Raw genomic sequence first — 25282 nt, 5'->3', positions numbered from 1 at the left:
TGGCAGGGCACCCGGGAATTTTTGGCACCAGAGATCTGGTGGCCAGGTCCTTTTGGTGGCCTTCCTTGTCAAGGGATGTGCGGTCATTTGTGCAGTCCTGTGGTACTTGTGCTCGAGCTAAGCCTTGCTGCTCTCGTGCCAGCGGGTTGCTCTTGCCCTTGCCTGTCCCGAAGAGACCTTGGACACACATCTCTATGGATTTCATTTCTGATCTTCCGGTGTCTCAGGGCATGTCTGTCATCTGGGTGATATGTGATCGTTTCTCCAAGATGGTCCATTTGGTTCCTTTGCCTAAGCTGCCCTCCTCTTCTGATCTGGTTCCTGTGTTCTTCCAGAACGTGGTTCGTTTGCACGGCATTCCTGAGAATATTGTGTCGGACAGAGGATTATTATTATTATTATTATTTATTGTTATAGCGCCATTTATTCCATGGCGCTTTACAAGTGAGGAGGGGTATACATAATAAAAACAAGTACAATAATCTTGAACAATACAAGTCATAACTGGTACAGGAGGAGTGAGGACTCTGCCCGCGAGGGCTCACAATCTACAAGGGATGGGTGAGAATACAGTAGGTGAGGATAGAGCTGATCGTGCAGCGGTTGGTTGATCGGTGGTTACTGCAGGTTGTAGGCTTGTCGGAAGAGGTGGGTCTTCAGATTCTTTTTGAAGGTTTCGATGGTGGGCGGTTTGTTTCCAGGTTCTGGCGATCCTTTTGTGGTAGGATGGGCATTGAGTTGTCGTTTTCATCCGCTTTCCATCCCCAGACTAACGGACAAACGGAGCGAACTAATCAGACTCTGGAGGCTTATTTGAGGTGTTTTGTCTCTTCTGATCAGGATGATTGGGTGACCTTCTTGCCGTTGGCTGAATTTGCCCTTAATAATCGGGCTAGTTCCGCCACCTTGGTTTCGCCATTTTTCGGCAACTCTGGTTTCCATCCTCGTTTTTCCTCGGGACATGTGGAGCCTTCTGACTGTCCTGGGGTGGATTCCGTGGTGGATAGGTTGCAGCGGATCTGGGGGCATGTGGTGGACAACTTGAAGTTGTCACAGGAGAAGGCTCAGCGTTTTGCCAACCGCCGCTGCGGTGTGGGTCCCCGACTTCGCGTTGGGGATTTGGTATGGCTGTCTTCTCGATTTGTTCCTATGAAGGTCTCCTCTCCCAAATTTAAGCCTCGATTCATTGGTCCTTACAAGATATTGGAGATCCTTAATCCTGTATCCTTTCGCCTGGATCTTCCGGTGTCGTTTGCCATCCACAACGTATTTCATAGGTCCTTGTTGCGGCGGTACGTTGTGCCTGTGGTTCCTTCTGCTGAGCCTCCTGCTCCGGTGTTGGTTGAGGGCGAGTTGGAGTACGTGGTGGAGAAGATCTTAGATTCTCGTCTCTCCAGGCGGAGGCTTCAGTACCTGGTCAAGTGGAAGGGCTATGGTCAGGAGGATAATTCCTGGGTGGTCGCCTCTGATGTGCATGCGGCCGATTTAGTTCGTGCCTTTCACGCCGCTCATCCTGATCGCCCTGGTGGTCTTGGTGAGGGTTCGGTGACCCCTCACTAATGGGGGGGTACTGTTGTGTATTTACCTTTTGGCTCCCTCTAGTGGCTACTAGTGATTTGACTCTGGGTATGTCATTCATCCCTTGTATGCTCATCTGGGTCGTTAGGTCAGGGGTGTTGCTATATAAGCTCCCTGGACCTTCAGTTCAATGCCTGGCAACGTTTATATCAGAGCTAATCTGTAGTGCTCTTTTCTACTGATCCTGGTTCCTGCTTGATTAAGCTAAGTCTGCTTTCTTGCAGACCCCCTGACGAAGGAAAAGTGTCCGAAACGCGCGTTGGGGTGCGCCAACACAGGACCCGGCCAGTTTAGAGGTAATATACTGACAACTATTGTTTGTCCCCTCCAGCCTGCACACATTTGTGTGATTTAGTTGTGGCACTGTGCACTTTTTGTGCTGTCTTTTGGCACCATATATATATATATATATATATATATACAAATAAATATATATTTTTGGGCACTATGCACTTTTAAGTAATTGTCTTGTGCAGATTAGCACACTATATGGTGGCTATAGAAGCACTATTTTGCACTTTTAAAGATTTCTTTGAGATTTTTTGCGTTTTTTGCACAGTACTTATGCAATACATACATAAGTATAGCACATCTTTTTGCACTTTATCTCTTTATAATTGAGTCTTGATATATTTTTTAGAGCAGTGTGGGTGAGGGACAGCAGATAATATAAAGGATACCGTGGCCTGCATATTTTATGCAATTATTTTTTGGTCCTGTGTTTGGTTTTTATATGATGTAGTTTTTATGATATTTTACTATGTGTCGTTACTCCTGTATATGTTAAATGAATTATATATTCAAAATAAAGACCTTTTGTTCTGATATTTTTTGGTAATCCTTGGTAGGGTGGTTTGGGCCTTTTCTTCCACTAGGTGGCGGTGGTCACCAATCTACACAGCATACCAATAATCTTTCATCTCTGTATTGAGAATAATATATACGAGATATACTCTCCATATCTGTGGTCTTTGCTGTGTTTTAATCGTTATTATTTGTGGGGGGCTACTATCCTTCTTTTGGGGTCTATTCTCTGGAGGCAAGAGAGGTCTTTGTTTTCCTCTTCTAGGGGTAGTTAGTCCTCCGGCTGGCGCGAGACATCTAGCGACCAACGTAGGCATGTTCCCCGGCTACTGCTAGTGTTGGCGTTAGGAGTAGATATATGGTCAACCCAGTTACCACTGCCCTATGAGCTGGATTTTTGTACGTCACAGACTTACTTGTTTCTCTGAGACCCTCGCCATTGGGGTCATAACAGGTCCCCGACTTCGTGTTGGGGATTTGGTGTGGCTGTCTTCTCCGTATGTTCCTATGAAGGTCTCCTCTCCTAAATTCAAGCCTTGCTTCATCGGTCCTTATAAGATCTTGGAAATCCTTAACCCGGTGTCTTTTCGTTTGGATCTCCCAGCATCGTTTGCCATTCATAATGTGTTCCATAGGTCTTTGTTGCGGAGGTATGTGGTACCTGTGGTTCCTTCTGTTGAGCCTCCTGCTCCGGTGCTGGTCGAGGGCGAATTGGAGTACGTGGTGGAGAAGATTTTGGATTCTCGTATCTCTAGACGGAGGCTTCAGTATTTGGTTAAGTGGAAGGGCTATGGTCAGGAGGATAATTCCTGGGTTGTCGCCTCTGATGTTCATGCGGCCGATTTGGTTCGTGCCTTCCACACGGCTCATCCTGATCGCCCTGGGGGTCTTGTTGAGGGTTCGGTGACCCCTCCTCAAGGGGGGGGGGTACTGTTGTGAACTCTATTTTTGGGCTCCCTCTAGTGGTCACAAGCGGTACTGTGTAGTGTTGTCTTTCTGCAGGTTGCAGCATCAGCTGGTTCGTTATCCTTGGTTGGTTTCCTATTTAGCTCACCTGGATACTCAGTTCCTTGCCTGCTATCAATGTATTCAGTGCTCTTCAGATTCCTTGTGTCTACCTTGCTCCCAGTCTCTCCAAGACAAGCTAAGTTTTTGTTTGATCATTTTTTGATTATCAGTGTTCATTATGTTTTTAGTCCAGCTCGCTAAAATGTGATTTCCTCGCTTGCTGGTTGCTCTAGGGGACTGAGTTTCTCCCCCCACACCGTTAGTTGGTGTGGGGGTTCTTGAAATCTCAGAGTGGATATTTTGTAAGGGTTTTTTACTGACCGCATAGATTCCCTTTTCTATTTTCTGCTATCTAGTATTAGTGGGCCTCATTTGCTGAATCTGCTTTCACCCCTGTGTATGTGCCTTCCTCTTACCTCACCGTTATTATCTGTTGGGGGCTTCTATATCTTTGGGGATTATTTCTCTAGAGGTCTAGAGAGAGGTCTTTTCTTTCTCTCTAGGGGTAGTTAGTTCCTCAGGCTGGCTCGAGACGTCTAGGATTTTTAGGCACGTTCACCGGCTACTTCTAGTGTGTTTGGATAGGTTCAGATTTGCGGTCAGTCCAGTTTGCCACCTCTCTAGAGCTTGTCCTATGTTTGTTACTTAGCTGGAGTAATTTGTGATCCTCTACCACTAAGGATCATAACAGGGGAGTGTCTGTATTATACATGCTATATTACACGGGGGAGTGTCTGTATTATACGTGATATTACACGGGGGAGTGTCTGTATTATACATGCTATATTAAACGGGGGAGTGTCTGTATTATACGTGTGATATTACACGGGGGAGTGTCTGTATTATACATGCTATATTACACAGGGAGTGTCTGTATTATACATGCTATATTACACGGGGGAGTGTCTGCATTATACATGCTATATTACATGGGGGAGTGTCTGTATTATATGTGTGGTATTACACGGGGGAGTGTCTGTATTATACATGCTATATTACACGGGGGAGTGTCTGTATTATACGTGTGATATTACACGGGGGAGTGTCTGTATTATACGTGTGATATTACACGGGGGAGTGTGTGCATTAGGGTTAAGGAGGGTATTTAGCTTTTTCACAGTGAACATATAGTATATTCACATCCAATTCCACCCTTGACTAGTAACTGTCCAGGGACAATGCAACACACAGGTATATTCCGTATATGCAAAAACAGCAATATATAATAGTTTGAATGTATCACATGATCCTACCAAAATCTTGAAAACATAGCATAAGCAGGAATTAAAATTAAAACATAACTTTTAATGTATAACCAAATAAAGGAATATATTAAATAAACTGTCACCCAAAAAGTGTATCGATAAAAAAGTACTACTGGGTATACCCTGTCAGGGGACGTGCCGTAAACAATGTAGTACTTATACAAGATTTTATTGCAGACGCTGGCAGTGGTCCAGTGTCCTATCACTCAATCCAAGGTACCTGATGAAATGGTGATAATGCCTGTAGAAGAAGCATTTATCAAATGCCAATACAGATAAACAGATCGCCTTGGTTGCATTAATATTAGCAGTTATCACAAAGCAAAGGGAGGGGTAAGATCAATTGGAAAAGACATGTACACAAAAGTAATATTGGAACAATCTCCCCAATTGCTGAGGATAGGTAAGGTGGAGCCCCAATTCACTTAGGTGGAGAAATCCTTCAAGCCACAGTAGCTGGAGACAATTCCCTGTCAGTCCCTGGGGGGCTATCAATAAATCTCAATCCCCGAGCTCCTGCCCTTACAAGGACAGTCCACATCTACCCCTAAGGTACAACATGCCCTGCACTCTCCCTCTGCAGATCAGTATAGAGGGTGGTTACTCTATCTGTAGCACTGAAGCACCTTATCTCCCATGCAAGCGAGTCCCCTGATGATCCTGCTGGCAAAGAAACGCGTTGGGACCTGGAAATAGGGAGAGTGCAGGGCATGTTATACCTTAGGGGTAGATGTGGACTGTCCTTGTAAGGGCAGGAGCTCGGGGATTGAGATTTATTGATAGCCCCCCAGGGACTGACAGGGAATTGTCTCCTGCTGCTGTGGCTTGAAGGATTTCTCCACCTAAGTGAATTGGGGCTCCACCTTACCTATCCTCAGCAATTGGGGAGATTGTTCCAATATTACTTTTGTGTACATGTCTTTTCCAATTGATCTTACCCCTCCCTTTGCTTTGTGATAACTGCTAATATTAATGCAACCAAGGCTATCTGTTTATTTGTATTGGCACTTGATAAATGCTTCTTCTACAGGCATTATCACCATTTCATCAGGTACCTTGGATTGAGTGATAGGACACTGGACCACTGCCAGCGTCTGCAATAAAATCTTGTATAAGTACTACATTTTTTATGGCACGTCCCCTGACAGGGTATACCCAGTAGCACTTTTTTATATATTCCGTATATATAGATTGTGAGCCCTCGCGGGCTGGGTCCTCTCTCCTCCTGGACCAGTTGTGACTTGTATTGTTCAAGATTATTGTACTTGTTTATATTATGTATACCCCTCCTCACTTGTAAAGCGCCATGGAATAAATGGCGCTATAATAATAAATAATAATAATATACACACTTTGGTAAGGTCACGGTTAAGCTCCGAAATTACCGAAAAAAAGGTACCTGCCACCACCAATTATTTATTACCGGCTGATTAGTTACCCGTTGAGGTCTCACGAGGGGGCTTCAGGGGTGCGGTTTATAGATCATTACATCTTATGTAACAACCCTGCCGGCATCACTGCATGGCCTACCATCCCCCACCTGCCTTACACACCAACTTACTCTCTACTCCGGGCCTTGCTGTGAGTTCTGCCTTCTGCCGGTTCCATGCTGTGTGCCTCAGGTCTCCTGCCTGCTCTGTGCACACTTCCTGGCTGTGTGCATAGTCCTAAGGTGTCCCTGGCCAATTGCCAAGAAGCCTCTGATACTTAAGGCATCTCCACCCATTGGAGGATGCCTGAGCAACTTTCTCCCTCAGTTAGTGTCTTGCTACTGAGCTGCCAGGTCCTGTCCTGTCTCAGCCACCCAGTGGGGCTTTGTACCTTGGTCTGAATCCTTGTCTCTGTGCCTTGTCCTGTTCCTTATCTGGTCTGTACTCTGCTCTACATCTGTTCCTGTTGTTTCCTTGTCTGTTAGCCTTTCCCACCCAGCTGTGCGCACCTTTGTGTCCATTGCTTCCTGCTCCGCTCGCCGCAACCTGTGGCTCCTCACCTCTCTGCCCTGCTCACCACAAACCTGCGGCTCTGCTCTGTTCTACTTCTCACTTTGCGGCTCTGCTCTGCCCGTCGCAACCTATGGCTCTGCGTCTTTCTGCTCTGCTGTGCACTTTGCAGCTCTGCTCTGCTCGCCACAAACCTGCAGCTCTGCTGCGCACTTTGTGGTTCTGCTCTTCCCACCACAACCTGTGGCTCTGCCTCGCACTGCTTGCTGCAACCTGTGGCTCTGCACCTTTCTGCTCTTATCTCTGCCTCCAGCGGTTCTGCTCTTGGCTTCTCCTCCAGCGGTTCTGCTCTTGGCTCCGCCTCCAGTGGTTCTGCTCTTGGTTCCACCCCCAGCGGTTCTGCTCTTGGCTCCGCCTCCTTCTGTTCTGCTCTTTGCTCCGCTTCCAGCGGTTCTGCTTAGCTCTGCCTCCTGCAGTTCTGCTCTTAGCTCCGCCTCCTAAGTTTCTGTTCTTAGCTCCGCTTCCTGTGGTTCTGCTTTGCATCCACTCCTTGTGGTTCTGCTCTACTTCCGTTCTGCAACCTATGGGTCAGGTTCCTACCTGTTCCAATATACCCTCCTGTCTGAACAGTACCCTACCTGTTTCCATATACCTGCCTGTTTTAGGGTCCCTACCTAGTCTCTACCTGTCCTGCTGGTGTCTCAGCCGTGCCCGCCTGCCTGCCAGTATTTCAGCCGTGCCCGCCTGCCTGCCAGTGTCTCAGCCGTGCCCGCCTGCCTGCCAGTGTCTCAGCCGTGCCCGCCTGCCTGCCAGTGTCTCAGCTGTGCCCGCCTGCCTGCCAGTGTCTCAGCCATGCATGCCTACTGTCATGTTCTCAATGGCAAGAGAACATAGCATCAGCATATATAGGAACTAGCTCTTGGAAGATGGGAACTGAGCTGACCATGAACTAAACCTAACGCACAACTAGCAGTGGCCGGGTAGCATGCCTACGTTGATTCTAGATGCCCAGCACCAGCCGGAGGACTAAATAATGCTAGCAGAGGAAAATATTAGTCCTAGCTCACCTCTAGAGAAATACCCCGAAAGGAGACAGAGGCCCCCCACATGTATTGGCGGTGAATTAAGATGAAATAACAAACGTAGTATGAAAATAGGTTTAGCAAATTTGAGGTCCACTTACTACATAGCAGAAGACAGAAAGGACACTTTCATGGTCAGCTGAAAACCCTATCAAAACACCATCCAGAAATTACTTTAAAACTCTGGCATTAACTCATAACACCAGAGTGGCAATTCCTGTTCACAAGAGCTTTCCAGACACAGTAACGAAACTACAGCTGTGAACTGGAACAAAAATGCAAAAACAAACATGGACAAGAGTCCAACTTATCTAGTAGTTGTCTAGGAGCAGGAACAAGCACAGAGAGGCTTCTGATAACATTGTTGACCGGCAAGCAACTAACAGAGCAGCAAGGTTATATAGCGACTCCCACATCTTGATGGGAACAGGTGAACAGAGAAGATGAAAACACCAGTTCAATTCCACCAGTAGCCACCGGGGGAGCCCAGAATCCAAATTCACAACAGTACCCCCCCTCAAGGAGGGGGCACCGAACCCTCACCAGAACCACCAGGGCGATCAGGATGGGCCCTATGAAAGGCACGAACCAGATCAGAGGCATGAACATCAGATGCATTCACCCAAGAATTATCCTCCTGGCCGTATCCCTTCCACTTGACCAGATACTGGAGTCTCCGTCTGGAAACACGAGAGTCTAAGATTTTCTCCACAACGTACTCCAACTCACCCTCAACCAACACCGGAGCAGGAGGCTCAACGGAAGGCACAACCGGTACCTCATACCTGCGCAATAATGACCGATGAAAAACATTATGAATAGAAAAGGATGCAGGGAGGTCCAAACGGAAGGAAACAGGGTTAAGAATCTCCAATATCTTATACGGGCCGATGAACCGAGGCTTAAACTTAGGAGAAGAGACCCTCATAGGGACAAAACGAGAAGACAACCACACCAAATCCCCAACACAAAGCCGAGGACCAACACGACGGTGGCGGTTGGCAAAAAGTTGAGTCTTCTCCTGGGACAACCTCAAATTGTCCACCACCTGCCCCCAGATCCGATGCAATCTCTCCACCACAGCATCCACTCCAGGACAATCCGAAGATTCCACCTGACCAGAGGAAAATCGAGGATGAAACCCCGAATTACAGAAAAACGGGGACACCAAAGTGGCAGAGCTGGCCCGATTATTGAGAGCGAACTCTGCCAATGGCAAAAAAGCAACCCAATCATCCTGGTCAGCAGACACAAAACACCTCAGATATGTCTCCAGGGTCTGATTAGTCCGCTCGGTCTGGCCATTCGTCTGAGGATGGAAAGCGGACGAAAAAGATAAATCTATGCCCATCCTAGCACAGAATGCCCGCCAAAATCTAGACACGAATTGGGTCCCTCTGTCAGAAATGATATTCTCAGGAATACCATGCAAACAAACAACATTTTGAAAAAACAGAGGAACCAACTCGGAAGAAGAAGGCAACTTGGGCAGAGGAACCAAATGGACCATCTTAGAGAAACGGTCACACACCACCCAGATGACAGACATCTTCTGAGAAACAGGCAGATCTGAAATAAAATCCATCGAGATGTGCGTCCAAGGCCTCTTAGGAATAGGCAAGGGCAACAATAATCCACTAGCCCGAGAGCAACAAGGCTTGGCCCGAGCACAAACGTCACAAGACTGCACAAAGCCTCGCACATCTCGTGATAGGGAAGGCCACCAGAAGGACCTTGCCACCAAATCCCTGGTACCAAAAATGCCAGGATGACCTGCCAATGCAGAAGAATGAACCTCAGAGATGACTCTACTGGTCCAATCATCAGGAACAAACAGTTTATCAGGTGGGCAACGATCCGGTCTATCCGCCTGAAACTCCTGCAAGGCCCGCCGCAGGTCTGGAGAAACGGCTGACAATACCACTCCATCCTTAAGGATACCTGTGGGCTCAGAGTTACCAGGCGAGTCAGGCTCAAAACTCCTAGAAAGGGCATCCGCCTTAACATTCTTAGAACCCGGTAGGTATGACACCACAAAATTAAACCGAGAGAAAAATAATGACCAGCGCGCCTGTCTAGGATTCAGGCGCCTGGCGGTCTCAAGATAAATCAAGTTTTTGTGGTCAGTCAATACCACCACCTGATGTCTGGCCCCCTCAAGCCAATGGCGCCACTCCTCAAAAGCCCACTTCATGGCCAAAAGCTCCCGATTCCCAACATCATAATTCCGCTCAGCGGGCGAAAATTTACGGGAAAAGAAGGCACAAGGCCTCATCACGGAGCAGTCAGAACTTTTCTGCGACAACACTGCCCCAGCTCCGATCTCAGAAGCGTCGACCTCAACCTGAAAAGGTAGAGTAACATCAGGCTGACGCAACACAGGGGCAGAGGAAAAACGGCGCTTAAGCTCCCGAAAGGCCTCCACAGCGTCAGGGGACCAATCAGCAACATCAGCACCCTTCTTAGTCAAATCGGTCAATGGCTTAGCAATATCCGAAAAACCAGCAATAAATCGACGATAAAAGTTAGCAAAGCCCAAAAATTTCTGAAGACTCTTAAGAGAAGAGGGCTGCGTCCAATCACAAATAGCTTGAACCTTGACAGGATCCATTTCAATGGAAGAGGGAGAAAAAATATATCCCAAAAAGGAAATCCTCTGTACCCCAAAAACACACTTAGAACCCTTCACACACAAAGAATTAGACCGCAAAACCTGGAAAACCCTCCTGACTTGCTGGACATGAGAGTCCCAGTCATCCGAAAAAATCAGAATATCATCCAGATACACAATCATAAATTTATCCAAATAATCGCGAAAAATATCATGCATAAAGGACTGGAAAACTGACGGAGCATTTGAAAGACCAAAAGGCATCACTAAATACTCAAAGTGGCCCTCGGGCGTATTAAATGCGGTTTTCCACTCATCCCCCTGCCTGATTCGCACCAAATTATACGCCCCACGAAGGTCAATCTTAGAGAACCACTTGGCCCCCTTTATGCGAGCAAACAAATCAGTCAGCAACGGCAATGGGTATTGATATTTTACAGTGATTTTATTCAAAAGCCGATAATCGATACATGGTCTCAAAGAGCCGTCTTTTTTTGACACAAAGAAAAAACCGGCTCCTAAGGGAGATGACGATGGACGAATATGTCCCTTTTCCAAGGACTCCTTTATATATTCTCGCATAGCAGCATGTTCAGGCACAGACAGATTAAATAAACGACCCTTTGGGTATTTACTACCCGGGATTAAATCTATGGCACAATCGCACTCTCGGTGCGGAGGTAATGAACCAAGCTTGGATTCTTCAAAGACGTCACGATAGTCAGACAGGAACTCAGGAATTTCAGAGGGAATAGATGATGAAATGGAAACCACAGGTACATCCCCATGAGCCCCCTTACATCCCCAGCTCAACACAGACATAGCTCTCCAGTCGAGGACTGGGTTGTGAGATTGCAGCCAAGGCAATCCTAGCACCAAATCATCATGTAGATTATACAGCACCAGAAAGCGAATAATCTCCTGGTGATCCGGATTAATACGCATAGTTACTTGTGTCCAGTATTGTGGTTTATTATTAGCCAATGGGGTGGAGTCAATCCCCTTCAGAGGAATAAGAGTCTCCAAAGGCTCTAAATCATACCCACAGCGTTTGGCAAAGGACCAATCCATAAGACTCAAAGCGGCGCCAGAGTCGACATAGGCGTCCGTGGTAATAGATGACAAAGAGCAAATCAGGGTCACAGATAGAATAAACTTAGACGGTAAGGTGCAAATGGAAACAGATTTATCAAGCTTTTTAGTGCGCTTCGAGCATGCTGATATAACATGAGTAGAATCACCACAATAGAAACACAACCCATTTTTCCGTCTAAAATTCTGCCGCTCGCTTCGGGACAGAATTCTATCACACTGCATACTCTCTGGCGACTTCTCAGTGGACACCGCCAGATGGTGCACTGGTTTGCGCTCCCGCAAACGCCTATCGATCTGAATAGCCATTGTCATGGACTCATTCAGACCCGCAGGCACAGGGAACCCCACCATAACATCCTTAATGGCATCAGAGAGACCCTCTCTGAAAGTCGCCGCCAGGGCGCACTCATTCCACTGAGTAAGCACAGACCATTTACGGAATCTTTGACAGTAAATTTCCGCTTCATCTTGCCCCTGAGATAGGGACATCAAAGTTTTTTCTGCCTGAAGCTCCAAATGAGGTTCGTCATAAAGCAACCCCAAGGCCAGAAAAAACGCATCCACATTGAGCAACGCAGGATCCCCTGGTGTCAATGAAAAAGCCCAGTCTTGAGGGTCGCCCCGGAGCAAGGAAATCACAATCCTGACCTGCTGTGCAGGGTCTCCGGCAGAGCGAAATTTCAGGGACAAAAATAATTTGCAATTATTTCGAAAATTCTGAAACCCAGATCTATTCCCCGAGAAAAATTCCGGCAAAGGAATTCTCGGCTCAGATACAGGTGCATGACAAACAAAGTCTTGCAAATTTTGTACCTTCGTGGCGAGATTATTCAAACCTGCAGTTACACTCTGAAGATCCATTACAAACAGGTGGACACAGAGCCATTCAAAGATTAGGAGAAAAAAAAAAAAAAAAAATTCTCAGCAGACTTCTTATTTCTCTCCTTTCTCAGCCAAGGATTTTAACCCTTTTGCAGGCCGGTCAAACTGTCATGTTCTCAATGGCAAGAGAACATAGCATCAGCATATATAGGAACTAGCTCTTGGAAGATGGGAACTGAGCTGACCATGAACTAAACCTAACGCACAACTAGCAGTGGCCGGGTAGCATGCCTACGTTGATTCTAGATGCCCAGCACCAGCCGGAGGACTAAATAATGCTAGCAGAGGAAAATATTAGTCCTAGCTCACCTCTAGAGAAATACCCCGAAAGGAGACAGAGGCCCCCCACATGTATTGGCGGTGAATTAAGATGAAATAACAAACGTAGTATGAAAATAGGTTTAGCAAATTTGAGGTCCACTTACTACATAGCAGAAGACAGAAAGGACACTTTCATGGTCAGCTGAAAACCCTATCAAAACACCATCCAGAAATTACTTTAAAACTCTGGCATTAACTCATAACACCAGAGTGGCAATTCCTGTTCACAAGAGCTTTCCAGACACAGTAACGAAACTACAGCTGTGAACTGGAACAAAAATGCAAAAACAAACATGGACAAGAGTCCAACTTATCTAGTAGTTGTCTAGGAGCAGGAACAAGCACAGAGAGGCTTCTGATAACATTGTTGACCGGCAAGCAACTAACAGAGCAGCAAGGTTATATAGCGACTCCCACATCTTGATGGGAACAGGTGAACAGAGAAGATGAAAACACCAGTTCAATTCCACCAGTAGCCACCGGGGGAGCCCAGAATCCAAATTCACAACAGCCTACATGCCAGTGTCTCTGCTGTGCCCGCCTGCCTGCCAGTGTCTCAGCTGTGCCCGCCTGCCTGCCAGTGTCTCAGCTGTGCCCGCCTGCCTGCCAGTGTTTCAGCCGTGCCCGCCTGCCTGCGTCTCAGCCGTGCCTGCCTACATGCCATTGTCTCTGTTGTGCTCGCCTGCCTGTGTCTCAGCCATGCATGTCTACATGCCAGTGTCTCTGCTGTGCCCGCCTGCCTGCCAGTGTCTCAGCTGTGCCCGCCTGCCTGCCAGTGTCTCAGCTGTGCCCGCCTGCCTGCCAGTGTTTCGTCGCCCAGTGGGATCAGCAGACACCACCCTGGAATGGTACATGGCAGCTACCTGCTGCACAAGCCTGACCTCACCACTAGAGGCTCCAGTGAACACCAAGGTAGCTGCTTAGTCCAGCCCCTTCCAGGGTAGTCTGGTTTGTGGCACAGTTGGGCCACTCCCCCGCACGCCCATGCCAACCAGTCAGGGCGCGAACGTTACATTTTATATGATTAATCCAACAATTAGAGAGTACTTAAAAGAATATACATGCGATGTTACGAAGGTTACAAGATAATACAGTCTTTTTAGTAACATAAAAATAAAAGGAACAATAGAAAGTTACCAGACCTGTTGCCATCGGAATGGCACAGATCTTGCCAAGGGCAGCGCTTTGTTTAGAAAATAGCACAGTCCTTGGAGCATGGTGTATCTTCCAGAACCATACATGGGGTCTAGGCCAGAACTTGCTTTGACCAGGTGCCAGACACTCACACCTACCTCCCACCGGAGACCTCAGATAGAAGCCGAAAATGAGATGAGGGTTCAGGTACCAAAAATTATGATATATCCGATCTTATGGATATCTGCCCTCCTGAAGGTCCCAGGTGGAAGATATTCATGCCTTACTTCCTATCATGATTCTAGCTTTCTATAGATATGAGACATGGCATACACAACTTTATCCATCTGCCAATATTAATTGTGGGCTGATTCGCAGACCCTGCAGCAATGAAAGTGAATGCGTTGTGTTCAGAACTGTGTCAGGATGCCAAAATATGTCTCCCACCATAACTCTAGAGCCTGCACCCGTCACTAAAATCCCAATATTCATATCTGTACCATGGCTGAGCGGAGGGTCATTGAGCACTAGTGAGGAAGAGAGTGTCAGCTCTTCGGTTCATGGCCCTGATAACAATTCATAGTGAAGCCGTGCTCCTATGCTTGATACGAGGGTCTCTATCACACTTCTGGGGGCTGTATGATGGATGCTTACTTGTACAGATCACACCCGCATCCTGTGAGTGGAGACACAAACTGTTTTTGGACACGACTCCTCCGCACTGGGATATCAGGTTCTCTGTGCCATTACAAAACAGTTTTTCCAGCCATATTGGTCCTGATCCAGGGCTAAAATACGCTCCTCCAGGGACTCGTTCTGCGGGTCCACATCCCAGCTGTCTGCACACCACATGGGCGTCCGAAATATCCCAAGTGTCATCACACACGGTGCCCCAAGCCTGGTTATAGAATACCTCCACCCGTCCAGAGCAGCGGGAGTCTCCACCGGCCAGTCTCACCTTAGATATCACTGCAGGAGAAGAGGCAAGTATGGCGGGGTAAGATGGCAGCAGATGACAGGTTTTACAAACACAAACCTGGCAAATGTTAGGTCTCCCCCTGTCCCTCCATCCTTGTATCTTCAGTGGTCCAAAAGTAAGCGTCTGCCACACATCTGTGTCCCTGCGGAGCTCTCTGTCTTCCTCCTCCAGACTTTACATTTTCCTCATCCATACTGCTTTGTAATTCTGTCTCCTCTGTCACCACCACTGGACATCTTTGTAGCTCTCCGATGGACTCCTCTATGTATTCTGCAGACTCTTCTCTATTTCTGTCTCGTGTGGGCGTCTCTCCGTCACTCCCTTCTGCAGACTCCCCTGCATCTCCTGCGGTCTCCTCTCTGTCTCCCTCCTGCGGTCTCCTCTCTGTCTCCCTCCTGCAGTCTCCTCTCTGTCCCCCTCCCGCGGTCTCCTCTCTGTCTCCCTCCTGTGGTCTCCTCTCTGTCTCCCTCCTGCGGTCTCCTCTCTGTCTCCCTGCTGCGGTCTCCTCTCTGTCTCCCTCCTGCGGTCTCCTCTCTGTCTCCCTCCCGCGGTCTCCTCTCTGTCCCCCTCCTGCGGTCTCCTCTCTGTCTCCCTCCTGCGGTCTCCTCTCTGTCTCCCTCCTGCGGTCTCCTCTCTGTCTCCCTCCTGCGGTCTCCTCTCTGTCTCCCTCCTGCGGTCTCCTCTCTGTCTCCCTCCTGCGGTCTCCTCTCTGTCTCCCTCCTGCGGTCTCCTCTCTGTCTCCCTCCTGTGATCTCCTCTCTGTCTCCCTCCTGCGGTCTCCTCTCTGTCTCCCTCCTGCGGTCTCCTCTCTGTCTCCCTCCTGCGGTCTCCTCTCTGTCTCCCTCCTGTGATCTCCTCTCTGTCTCCCTCCTGTGGTCTCCTCTCTGTCTCCCTCCTGCGGTCTCCTCTCTGTCTCCCTCCTGCGGTCTCCTCTCTGTCTCCCTGCTGCGGTCTCCTCTCTGTCTCCCTCCTGCGGTCTCCTCTCTGTCTCCCTCCCGTGGTCTCCTCTCTGTCCCCCTCCCGCGGTCTCCTCTCTGTCTCCCTCCCGTGGTCTCCTCTCTGTCTCCCTCCCGTGGTCTCCTCTCTGTCCCCCTCCCGCGGTCTCCTCTCTGTCTCCCTCCTGCGGTCTCCTCTCTGTCTCCCTCCCGTGGTCTCCTCTCTGTCCCCCTCCTGCGGTCTCCTCTCTGTCTCCCTCCTGCAGTCTCCTCTCTGTCTCCCTCCTGCGGTCTCCTCTCTGTCTCCCTCCTGCGGTCTCCTCTCTGTCTCCCTCCTGCGGTCTCCTCTCTGTCTCCCTCCTGCGGTCTCCTATCTGTCTCGCTCCTGCGGTCTCCTAACACTAAGCCCCTTCCATTTTGGGCTAGTCCCAAACATTAAATCTTACCTTACCCTAATGTCCCTACCTAACTACAGTCACTAACTTGTCCTACCTATCTTATCTCATGAGCCCCAACCTACGTTCTTATCCTATACTGTGCACTACAACCACTGGACATTACCTTTACGTTACTTATACACTGCCATGTCACCATACACAATACATAAAACACGCAGGACATAGTTTACACTACAATACAACGTGACTGGTGTACTCAGGGGTAGGAATGGGATAGCCATTGTCCACCGCCCTTACATGGCCCTGTCGGTCCTGGATCTTCTTACCTGGTTGTGAGCACAGCACCTCAGCCTCCCCAGAATAACTCTTGTGTCCTTTGGACATGACAGAGCTACATTCCGACAGACTTTTTTCCTGACCGGCACAGTACACACTGCGCAGATCTGTCTCAGCAACCTCTCCCCTCTGTATTGACACCGCCTTGACATGAGCACGTTCAATAGCAGGCCCGCAGCCAAGCTGCCTACACAGCACGGCGTCCTCCTCCACATCCCATTCAAAGGCCGGCACCACGTTCCATGAGGTACCGTGGAAGACCTTAACTTTGCCAGAACAGGCGCTGTTTCCTCCCTTCAACGACACCTTGGAAATGGCTGCAAAACACAAAGACGACGCAAGATAATGAGAATAGAGGAGACATGTAGCCATGAAGAACCAACTTGTAGGGGGAGCAGCCCTGAAGACAGTAAAGTAGCTAGCCCTTTAATTGGAGTAAGGTGAGCCCTGGCCCTTAAATTCACCAGGCACCTTGTATGAGCTGTCCGTATAGCAATCTACCCTGGTGTGCAAGCACTTTTATTACAGGAAATTAATAAAAAATGGTTAAGTGTTGTGAATTTGGATTCTGGGCTCCCCCGGTGGCTACTGGTGGAATTGAACTGGTGTTTTCATCTTCTCTGTTCACCTGTTCCCATCAAGATGTGGGAGTCGCTATATAACCTTGCTGCTCTGTTAGTTGCTTGCCGGTCAACAATGTTATCAGAAGCCTCTCTGTGCTTGTTCCTGCTCCTAGACAACTACTAGATAAGTTGGACTCTTGTCCATGTTTGTTTTTGCATTTTTGTTCCAGTTCACAGCTGTAGTTTCGTTACTGTGTCTGGAAAGCTCTTGTGAACAGGAATTGCCACTCTGGTGTTATGAGTTAATGCCAGAGTTTTAAAGTAATTTCTGGATGGTGTTTTGATAGGGTTTTCAGCTGACCATGAAAGTGTCCTTTCTGTCTTCTGCTATGTAGTAAGTGGACCTCAAATTTGCTAAACCTATTTTCATACTACGTTTGTTATTTCATCTTAATTCACCGCCAATACATGTGGGGGGCCTCTGTCTCCTTTCGGGGTATTTCTCTAGAGGTGAGCTAGGACTAATATTTTCCTCTGCTAGCATTATTTAGTCCTCCGGCTGGTGCTGGGCATCTAGAATCAACGTAGGCATGCTACCCGGCCACTGCTAGTTGTGCGTTAGGTTTAGTTCATGGTCAGCTCAGTTCCCATCTTCCAAGAGCTAGTTCCTATATATGCTGATGCTATGTTCTCTTGCCATTGAGAACATGACAGTTTGACCGGCCCACTAAAGGGTTAAAATCCTTGGCTGAGAAAGGAGAGAAATAAGAAGTCTGCTGAGAATTTTTTTTTTTTTTTCTCCTTCTAATCTTTGAATGGCTCTGTGTCCACCTGTTTGTAATGGATCTTCAGAGTGTAACTGCAGGTTTGAATAATCTCGCCACGAAGGTACAAAATTTGCAAGACTTTGTTTGTCATGCACCTGTATCTGAGCCGAGAATTCCTTTGCCGGAATTTTTCTCGGGGAATAGATCTGGGTTTCAGAATTTTCGAAATAATTGCAAATTATTTTTGTCCCTGAAATTTCGCTCTGCCGGAGACCCTGCACAGCAGGTCAGGATTGTGATTTCCTTGCTCCGGGGCGACCCTCAAGACTGGGCTTTTTCATTGACACCAGGGGATCCTGCGTTGCTCAATGTGGATGCGTTTTTTCTGGCCTTGGGGTTGCTTTATGACGAACCTCATTTGGAGCTTCAGGCAGAAAAAACTTTGATGTCCCTATCTCAGGGGCAAGATGAAGCGGAAATTTACTGTCAAAGATTCCGTAAATGGTCTGTGCTTACTCAGTGGAATGAGTGCGCCCTGGCGGCGACTTTCAGAGAGGGTCTCTCTGATGCCATTAAGGATGTTATGGTGGGGTTCCCTGTGCCTGCGGGTCTGAATGAGTCCATGACAATGGCTATTCAGATCGATAGGCGTTTGCGGGAGCGCAAACCAGTGCACCATCTGGCGGTGTCCACTGAGAAGTCGCCAGAGAGTATGCAGTGTGATAGAATTCTGTCCCGAAGCGAGCGGCAGAATTTTAGACGGAAAAATGGGTTGTGTTTCTATTGTGGTGATTCTACTCATGTTATATCAGCATGCTCTAAGCGCACTAAAAAGCTTGATAAATCTGTTTCCATTTGCACCTTACCGTCTAAGTTTATTCTATCTGTGACCCTGATTTGCTCTTTGTCATCTATTACCACGGACGCCTATGTCGACTCTGGCGCCGCTTTGAGTCTTATGGATTGGTCCTTTGCCAAACGCTGTGGGTATGATTTAGAGCCTTTGGAGACTCTTATTCCTCTGAAGGGGATTGACTCCACCCCATTGGCTAATAATAAACCACAATACTGGACACAAGTAACTATGCGTATTAATCCGGATCACCAGGAGATTATTCGCTTTCTGGTGCTGTATAATCTACATGATGATTTGGTGCTAGGATTGCCTTGGCTGCAATCTCACAACCCAGTCCTCGACTGGAGAGCTATGTCTGTGTTGGGCTGGGGATGTAAGGGGGCTCATGGGGATGTACCTGTGGTTTCCATTTCATCATCTATTCCCTCTGAAATTCCTGAGTTCCTGTCTGACTATCGTGACGTCTTTGAAGAATCCAAGCTTGGTTCATTACCTCCGCACCGAGAGTGCGATTGTGCCATAGATTTAATCCCGGGTAGTAAATACCCAAAGGGTCGTTTATTTAATCTGTCTGTGCCTGAACATGCTGCTATGCGAGAATATATAAAGGAGTCCTTGGAAAAGGGACATATTCGTCCATCGTCATCTCCCTTAGGAGCCGGTTTTTTCTTTGTGTCAAAAAAAGACGGCTCTTTGAGACCATGTATTGATTATCGGCTTTTGAATAAAATCACGGTTAAATATCAATACCCATTGCCGTTGCTGACTGATTTGTTTGCTCGCATAAAGGGGGCCAAGTGGTTCTCTAAGATTGACCTTCGTGGGGCGTATAATTTGGTGCGAATCAGGCAGGGGGATGAGTGGAAAACCGCATTTAATACGCCCGAGGGCCACTTTGAGTATTTAGTGATGCCTTTTGGTCTTTCTAATGCTCCGTCAGTTTTCCAGTCCTTTATGCATGATATTTTTCGCGATTATTTGGATAAATTTATGATTGTGTATCTGGATGATATTCTGATTTTTTCGGATGACTGGGACTCTCATGTCCAGCAAGTCAGGAGGGTTTTCCAGGTTTTGCGGTCTAATTCTTTGTGTGTGAAGGGTTCTAAGTGTGTTTTTGGGGTACAGAGGATTTCCTTTTTGGGATATATTTTTTCTCCCTCTTCCATTGAAATGGATCCTGTCAAGGTTCAAGCTATTTGTGATTGGACGCAGCCCTCTTCTCTTAAGAGTCTTCAGAAATTTTTGGGCTTTGCTAACTTTTATCGTCGATTTATTGCTGGTTTTTCGGATATTGCTAAGCCATTGACCGATTTGACTAAGAAGGGTGCTGATGTTGCTGATTGGTCCCCTGACGCTGTGGAGGCCTTTCGGGAGCTTAAGCGCCGTTTTTCCTCTGCCCCTGTGTTGCGTCAGCCTGATGTTGCTCTACCTTTTCAGGTTGAGGTCGACGCTTCTGAGATCGGAGCTGGGGCAGTGTTGTCGCAGAAAAGTTCTGACTGCTCCGTGATGAGGCCTTGTGCCTTCTTTTCCCGTAAATTTTCGCCCGCTGAGCGGAATTATGATGTTGGGAATCGGGAGCTTTTGGCCATGAAGTGGGCTTTTGAGGAGTGGCGCCATTGGCTTGAGGGGGCCAGACATCAGGTGGTGGTATTGACTGACCACAAAAACTTGATTTATCTTGAGACCGCCAGGCGCCTGAATCCTAGACAGGCGCGCTGGTCATTATTTTTCTCTCGGTTTAATTTTGTGGTGTCATACCTACCGGGTTCTAAGAATGTTATGGCGGATGCCCTTTCTAGGAGTTTTGAGCCTGACTCGCCTGGTAACTCTGAGCCCACAGGTATCCTTAAGGATGGAGTGGTATTGTCAGCCGTTTCTCCAGACCTGCGGCGTGCCTTGCAGGAGTTTCAGGCGGATAGACCGGATCGTTGCCCACCTGATAAACTGTTTGTTCCTGATGATTGGACCAGTAGAGTCATCTCTGAGGTTCATTCTTCTGCGTTGGCAGGTCATCCTGGCATTTTTGGTACCAGGGATTTGGTGGCAAGGTCCTTCTGGTGGCCTTCCCTGTCACGAGATGTGCGAGGCTTTGTGCAGTCTTGTGACGTTTGTGCTCGGGCCAAGCCTTGTTGCTCTCGGGCTAGTGGATTATTGTTGCCCTTGCCTATTCCTAAGAGGCCTTGGACGCACATCTCGATGGATTTTATTTCAGATCTGCCTGTTTCTCAGAAGATGTCTGTCATCTGGGTGGTGTGTGACCGTTTCTCTAAGATGGTCCATTTGGTTCCTCTGCCCAAGTTGCCTTCTTCTTCCGAGTTGGTTCCTCTGTTTTTTCAAAATGTTGTTCGTTTGCATGGTATTCCTGAGAATATCATTTCTGACAGAGGGACCCAATTCGTGTCTAGATTTTGGCGGGCATTCTGTGCTAGGATGGGCATAGATTTATCTTTTTCGTCCGCTTTCCATCCTCAGACGAATGGCCAGACCGAGCGGACTAATCAGACCCTGGAGACATATCTGAGGTGTTTTGTGTCTGCTGACCAGGATGATTGGGTTGCTTTTTTGCCATTGGCAGAGTTCGCTCTCAATAATCGGGCCAGCTCTGCCACTTTGGTGTCCCCGTTTTTCTGTAATTCGGGGTTTCATCCTCGATTTTCCTCTGGTCAGGTGGAATCTTCGGATTGTCCTGGAGTGGATGCTGTGGTGGAGAGATTGCATCAGATCTGGGGGCAGGTGGTGGACAATTTGAGGTTGTCCCAGGAGAAGACTCAGCTTTTTGCCAACCGCCACCGTCGTGTTGGTCCTCGGCTTTGTGTTGGGGATTTGGTGTGGTTGTCTTCTCGTTTTGTCCCTATGAGGGTCTCTTCTCCGAAGTTTAAGCCTCGGTTCATCGGCCCGTATAAGATATTGGAGATTCTTAACCCTGTTTCCTTCCGTTTGGACCTCCCTGCATCCTTTTCTATTCATAACGTTTTTCATCGGTCATTATTGCGCAGGTATGAGGTACCGGTTGTGCCTTCCGTTGAGCCTCCTGCTCCGGTGTTGGTTGAGGGTGAGTTGGAGTACGTTGTGGAGAAAATCTTAGACTCTCGTGTTTCCAGACGGAGACTCCAGTATCTGGTCAAGTGGAAGGGATACGGCCAGGAGGATAATTCTTGGGTGAATGCATCTGATGTTCATGCCTCTGATCTGGTTCGTGCCTTTCATAGGGCCCATCCTGATCGCCCTGGTGGTTCTGGTGAGGGTTCGGTGCCCCCTCCTTGAGGGGGGGGTACTGTTGTGAATTTGGATTCTGGGCTCCCCCGGTGGCTACTGGTGGAATTGAACTGGTGTTTTCATCTTCTCTGTTCACCTGTTCCCATCAAGATGTGGGAGTCGCTATATAACCTTGCTGCTCTGTTAGTTGCTTGCCGGTCAACAATGTTATCAGAAGCCTCTCTGTGCTTGTTCCTGCTCCTAGACAACTACTAGATAAGTTGGACTCTTGTCCATGTTTGTTTTTGCATTTTTGTTCCAGTTCACAGCTGTAGTTTCGTTACTGTGTCTGGAAAGCTCTTGTGAACAGGAATTGCCACTCTGGTGTTATGAGTTAATGCCAGAGTTTTAAAGTAATTTCTGGATGGTGTTTTGATAGGGTTTTCAGCTGACCATGAAAGTGTCCTTTCTGTCTTCTGCTATGTAGTAAGTGGACCTCAAATTTGCTAAACCTATTTTCATACTACGTTTGTTATTTCATCTTAATTCACCGCCAATACATGTGGGGGGCCTCTGTCTCCTTTCGGGGTATTTCTCTAGAGGTGAGCTAGGACTAATATTTTCCTCTGCTAGCATTATTTAGTCCTCCGGCTGGTGCTGGGCATCTAGAATCAACGTAGGCATGCTACCCGGCCACTGCTAGTTGTGCGTTAGGTTTAGTTCATGGTTAGCTCAGTTCCCATCTTCCAAGAGCTAGTTCCTATATATGCTGATGCTATGTTCTCTTGCCATTGAGAACATGACAGTTAAGGTCACCTGGGCAAAAAGTGGAGAATGCACTGCCCTAAAACACTGACCTGGGACTTGTACTTAGAGACATACTGTGAAGAATATGGGGGGATTTAATGGAAGCTTACAATCCTCCTTCAGCTTACTGTAACAGGACACTTGGCTCAGCAGGTGGTCCAGCTCCACAAGCAAGTATCTAGGCTCATACACGATGAACAGCTGTGAAACCCACGCTGTGTGACTGCTTTATTCAAACTTCCTCTGGTCAGGTAGGATTTCATATGAAGATTTAAGGAGAAAATTGAGTTATCCTACATCCTAGTCACACAATGGTTACATTTTCGAGATCTCTGAAACGAGGCGAACGTCTTCTAGGGCCTCGATCCATTCTAGCACTCTAGGGTGGGCAGTTACGCAGAACAGCTAGTAGAAGCCCGGTAGTGAAGCCATGTTTGGTCTCCAAGTCTAATGGGGGCCCAGGGAAGTGAGGTGTGGGTTCATTGCATGTGGTGGCAGAGCAGTGGGATTGAGATGATAGTGTATGTGCGTGTGTGACCCATACTCCCAGACACTAATGACTACCGGCAGTAGTTTTCACTGTGATCTTAAGATCAGCTCAGCACTAGACAGTCTGACTGCAAATACTGTAAGGTGTGTGGATGCATCAGGTTGCAACTCTGGGTCAGTGACCAAAGATTGCAAGGATGGCCAGTGGCACCAGGGGTAGAGCCAGGGAGATGGCCAATGCTATGTATGGTGGAGAGGAGATGGAAGATAATGTTGCCCAAACAGAGGGGGAGTCCAGCCCTCCTGCAAGCTGCAGGAGGCCAAGAAACCTGCCAACTGAAGAGGGAGTAAGATGAACGCAGTTCCTGTTGTCTCTGCCTCCAAGCCCAACGGGGCACCTGCCCTTGCTTCTCTCTCCACATTTGTTTGGGACTCCTAATATGTAATCTCTGAAAACAGCCGGGACACTTCAAAGCCATGTGTACCCAGCGCCAGAAGGGCCCGTCTCTGTCCCAGAAACTGTCCACTGTTTTATGTGTGGATGGGGGTGGTGGGAGCTCCCTTGACAAATTTCAGCAAATCACCATAGGCCAAGCCGTGGCCATGGGACTGCTGGACAGCAGCACTGACATAGCTCTGAGATAGGTGGGAGCTGGTGTCCCCACAGGATTTGGTTCCATGGAAAACCCTCGCTGTCTCTGGGATTGGAGGAGTCAAACCGGCGCTGCCCATCGCCAAGGTTTATTTGGAATGGGACACCAGGATGGCAGTGCTGGAGGAGGGGGTATCCTGGAATATTCCCGCAAGTGTTTTGCTTGGGACAGATTTGGGTTGGCTAGTGTCCCAGTATGTGGTTACTGAACCCCTAACGCCTGATCCACCAGACAACAACTTAATGTTCACCCCTGTTGATGTCAATGTGATTAACATGGCTACTGATGGGGATGTGAGGTGGGTGATGTACTGTGTCCATCTCCCATCGGGGGGCAGGAGGTCCATCAAGCAACTGCAATAATGCCTTAGGCCGGGGTCAGACTTGCGAGTGCAATGCGAGAAACTCACGCAAGTCTCTCGCCTCAATACCCAGCAGTACCGCCGGCACTCGGGACCGGAGCGTGCGGCTGCATATATTTCTATGCAGCTGAACACTCCGGTCCCAAGTGCCGGAGGCAGTGCTGGGTATTGAGGCAAGAGAGTCGAGCGAGTTTCTCGCATTGCACTCACAAGTGTGACCCCGGTCTTAGAGTGTGGCCAGCTGGCACGCTGGAACCAGTTGTCCAGTGAGATTGTCACAGAGGGGATAGACAGGAGGCAGAGAGCTTTGATGGGGGATCATGACTCCCAGGTAAGGCCTCATTGCAGAGTTCCTCCACAACTGGGATGTCAGGTTAGACAGTCTAGCCTGGAGATTTGGTTGGAAGCAGAGGGGAAACAGTCACTACCCGCAGTTGCAGTGGGCATGGCTGCTGTCAAACACAGTGGTAGGTCCAGGGCCCTGTTGGCTTCCCTCCTTCCAACCAAGTGGCTGCCTGGTCAGATGGAGGCCAGGAGACACGTCCCGAGAACTGAAAGAAGATGTGAGGGTCTCGTCTATTCTGGCCATGTCCAGTCTGGGGTTTCAGCTGGCACTGGAAAGTGACGACAGCTGGAAAGCTCACAAGGAGCAGGCGTCTCAGCGACTCTCAAACTCAGACCTCGAGTGGGTGATCTGAGACCAAGGACGGCTGAACTGGGTAACGGTCCAGCAGGTTTCACCAAAAGGCATGGCCTAGGGACCAACAGTTAACTGTACCCTATCTGTTCAGGTCAGAGTTGTTATGGATTGTGCATGAGATTCCAATGGCTGGATATCTAGGGATCACTAAAACAAAGGCCAGTCTAGCCCAGCATTTCTACTAGCCAAGGATGGGGCCAATGTGCCTGCCTACTGCTGTTTGTGCAACACCTGTTAGAGGGTAGTGAAGGCGGAGCGGTGCCCCTGAGCCAGACTCGTAGATTTGCCCATTATTGAAGAGCCTTTCAGGTGGCTGGCTGTAGATTTGGTTGACCCGATGGTCACTGCCAGTTGCTCTGGGAAACGCATCATACTGACGGTAGAAGACTATGCCACCTGGTACACGGAAGCAGTAGCCTTGTCGTCCATTTGGGCCAAGAAGGGTGGCCACACCCTTACTGTAGATTTTGTCCCTAGTGGGTTTTGCCCAGGAAATGCTCACCGACCGGGGACCCAGTTC

At 48.3% G+C, this 25282-nt stretch overlaps 1 protein-coding gene across 1 annotated transcript in view; it reads right to left on the bottom strand.

The window, feature by feature from the left end:
- Window positions 1–25282, bottom strand: part of LOC143810255 (scavenger receptor cysteine-rich domain-containing group B protein-like) — a 108813-nt gene that overhangs the window by 16856 nt on the left and 66675 nt on the right. Inside the window, exons 6-7 of the mRNA XM_077293124.1 lie at window positions 16359–16685; window positions 14375–14689 (exon numbers count right to left, since the gene is read on the bottom strand). Coding sequence (XP_077149239.1) covers window positions 14375–14689; window positions 16359–16685 — 642 coding nt within the window. The remainder of the gene's footprint in view (window positions 1–14374; window positions 14690–16358; window positions 16686–25282) is intronic.

Source organism: Ranitomeya variabilis, chromosome 2 (assembly GCF_051348905.1).
Source record: "Ranitomeya variabilis isolate aRanVar5 chromosome 2, aRanVar5.hap1, whole genome shotgun sequence".
NCBI lineage: Eukaryota > Metazoa > Chordata > Amphibia > Anura > Dendrobatidae > Ranitomeya > Ranitomeya variabilis.
The sequence above is the reverse complement of the archived record's forward strand: the minus strand, read 5'-3'. Positions and strand labels throughout refer to the sequence as shown.